This window comes from Aplysia californica, unplaced genomic scaffold (assembly GCF_000002075.1).
Source record: "Aplysia californica isolate F4 #8 unplaced genomic scaffold, AplCal3.0 scaffold00250, whole genome shotgun sequence".
NCBI lineage: Eukaryota > Metazoa > Mollusca > Gastropoda > Aplysiida > Aplysiidae > Aplysia > Aplysia californica.
Genome location: NW_004797520.1, coordinates 818,480 through 821,258, shown reverse-complemented (window position 1 = coordinate 821,258; position 2,779 = coordinate 818,480). Strand labels below are relative to the sequence as shown.

Below are 2,779 nucleotides of genomic sequence, written 5' to 3'. Positions count from 1 at the left end.
CCCCCCCTCCCACTTCCTCATCCTACCACAGGACGTGTTTATCTTGGACACCAAGCTAGAAGTGTTTGTCTGGATTGGCAAAAAGACCTCGCACAACGAGAAGAAGAACGCCATGGCCTACGCTCATGTGAGTCTCTTGTCCTATCTCACATTTCTGTGACATTTTGGTGAAATCAGGCGCACGTCAAAATAATGGAATTGAAGAAACTGGAATTTTCCCGACCGTTTGCTCATTTAATTTAAAAAAATATTAAAATTTCGACTCAACGCCTTAAAGGTTCATTAAAATATTATATTTATGTGTGGATTTTTACTGACAAGCGATGATTTGGGGCACAAAAATGTAAATATGAGGCAGCATGGTGGAATCAGGCTTTCGTCAAAATAATCAAAGTGAAGAAACTTGCATTTCCGCAGGTTTGTGAATTTTTATCAAATTTTTGTTTTTTGGCTCAGCACCTTTCATGCCCATTAAATAACTAATTTCTGTGTGGATTTTTCTGAAAAGCGTTGATTAAAGGCACAAAAATGTAAATTTTCAGTTACCACGTACTCTTAAGATAAGGAAATAACCAATCTTTGGGTGCCATTTTCTCACTAATTTTACCTCTGAAAACCGGGGACTCCCATCTCCTTCTTTTGCAAATATCTCGACTTGTATTCAAGATAAAAGGATATTTTTTTCCATCCAAATAAAGACTAGTGAATAAGCTTTAAGATGATACCCATAACTCTACATGCCCAAAAATTGACGAGAACCTGATTCCACCACGCTGCCTCACAAATATGCAGTTTCCAAGGATTCTCAAGCTTTGCAAGTTACGAAACATTGGCGGCCATTTTCTCTCAAATCTTACCTCTGAAACCAGCGATCCCACCTCCTTCAATTACAAATATTTCGACTGCTATTCAATCTAGTTGGACATTTTTTTCACCAAACGGAAGACAAATGAACAGGCTCTAAGATGATACCAATTCCATACGCGGCCGATTCCACCAAATCGTGACATATTTGTTTTAGATGTGGGCAAAATCCGGATAATCTGTAAGAATGACCGGATTATTCTCAATGAAACATTTTCCCAGTTCAACTCTTAACTCTCTTTCCTGAGCCCCGTTTGCCGAAGTGGGTGCTCCCATTTGTTGAAGTGATTCTAACCCGTTTGTCGCAGTGGTTCTTACCCATTTGTTGAAGTGATGCTAACCCGTTTGTCGCAGTGGTTCTAACCCATTTGTTGAAGTGATGCTAACCCGTTTGTCGCAGTGGTTCTTACCCATTTGCGGAAGCGGTTCAGAGCATAATATTTGCCGAAAGGGTGCACTAACATATTATCCGGATTTTGTTAAAGCGACTCATTGCCCAGCTCTAATTTGTTTGTGTATGTGTCTCTGTCCTCTGTCTCTTCTGCTTGTGTGTGAGTATTTCTTACTGTGGAAGGTTTTTAAAGGATTCTGTTTTGCACTGTCATACTTAGAGCTTAGAGCCTTCTATGGATTAGGAGCTGTATTATAAATTTCCATGATTGTCGTTGTTCAAGCGCTATCTAGCTGAGAGGAACTTTCTTTGCGTTAAGGCGTCACGGGATGTCCCTCCTACGGGCCACTCGCCTTGCTGCAGACAGACGCCTGTGTCTCCCGGCGACAGGTTTTAAAGGATTTTGTTTTGAACTGTCATGCACAAATTCCCACGATTGTCGTTGTTCAAGCGCTATCTGGCTGAGGGGAACTTTGCGTTATGGCGTCATTGGGAAACTGAACTTAGCCTTGTTTGCTTTGGGTTTTTTTGTACATGTGTGTAGGGATGGGGGACTGAGGGTTAGTATTCTACAGTAATATTGTTCTAAATTGTCACTAACTATCAATTTCTACATGCGGAGAATGAATGAAATACATTATCTCATCTTATCTTTATCTTATCTTATCTTATCTTATCTTGTCTTGTCCTATCTTATTTTATCTTATCCTATCATATTTCATCTAATCTCATCTCACCTCATCTCCTCTCATCTCATCTCATCTCATCTCATCCCATCTCATCTCATCTTATCTCATCCCATCTCATCTCATCTTCCCTTCTCTCTTGTCTCCAGAAATACCTGCAGGAGTCGGACCACCCCCTGGTGTCGGTCAGTTGTCTCCCGGAGGGCCGAGTGGTCAAGGCCTTCGAGTCTGCCCTGGCCGCCTAACTCTCTACAGGGGGAGACAGATCAGTGGAGATGTAGCAGTGGACAGGGAACCATCTCGTTGGAAGAAAAGACCCCCCCCCCTTCCAAAAAAACCCCAACAACAACCCATCTTGCTAAATGATGAATCATCTGACTTAAGGGAAATACATCTCCTATGACAATGTCTTAGAAAGAGAAAAGACACTAAATATTTTACATCTGACTCAAAAGAAATACTTCTGATATGGCAACATCTCAGAAAGATAAAACATCTAACTTAAAGGAAATACATTTCTTATGACAATATCTGAGAAAAACAGAAAACGTTTGGCTTAAAGGAAATACATGTCATATACAATCTCTCAGATGGAAAAAAAATCCATCTGACTTAAAAAAGAAATACATCTCATATGTGAGGCACCGTGGTGGAATCAGGCTCTCGGCAAAATAATTAAAGAAAAGAAACTTGCATATTTCCGTAGATTTGTGAATTTTTATCAAATATTTGTTTTTTGGCTCAACACCTTTGATGCCCATTAAAGAACTCATTTCTGTGTTGATTTTTCTGAAAAACGTTGAATAAAGGCTAAAAAAATGTAAAATTTCAGTTACCA

At 39.8% G+C, this 2,779-nt stretch overlaps 1 protein-coding gene across 1 annotated transcript in view; it reads left to right on the top strand.

Moving 5' to 3' along the window:
* The window catches only part of LOC101853797 (gelsolin-like protein 2), a gene marked incomplete at its 5' end in the record, with an annotated part of 14,808 nt that extends 12,356 nt beyond the window's left edge, over positions 1 to 2,452 (top strand). The window contains 2 exon segments of the mRNA XM_013083706.2: positions 32 to 127; positions 2,091 to 2,452. Coding sequence (XP_012939160.1) covers positions 32 to 127; positions 2,091 to 2,186 — 192 coding nt within the window.
* Between the last annotated feature and the right edge of the window lie 327 nt (positions 2,453 to 2,779).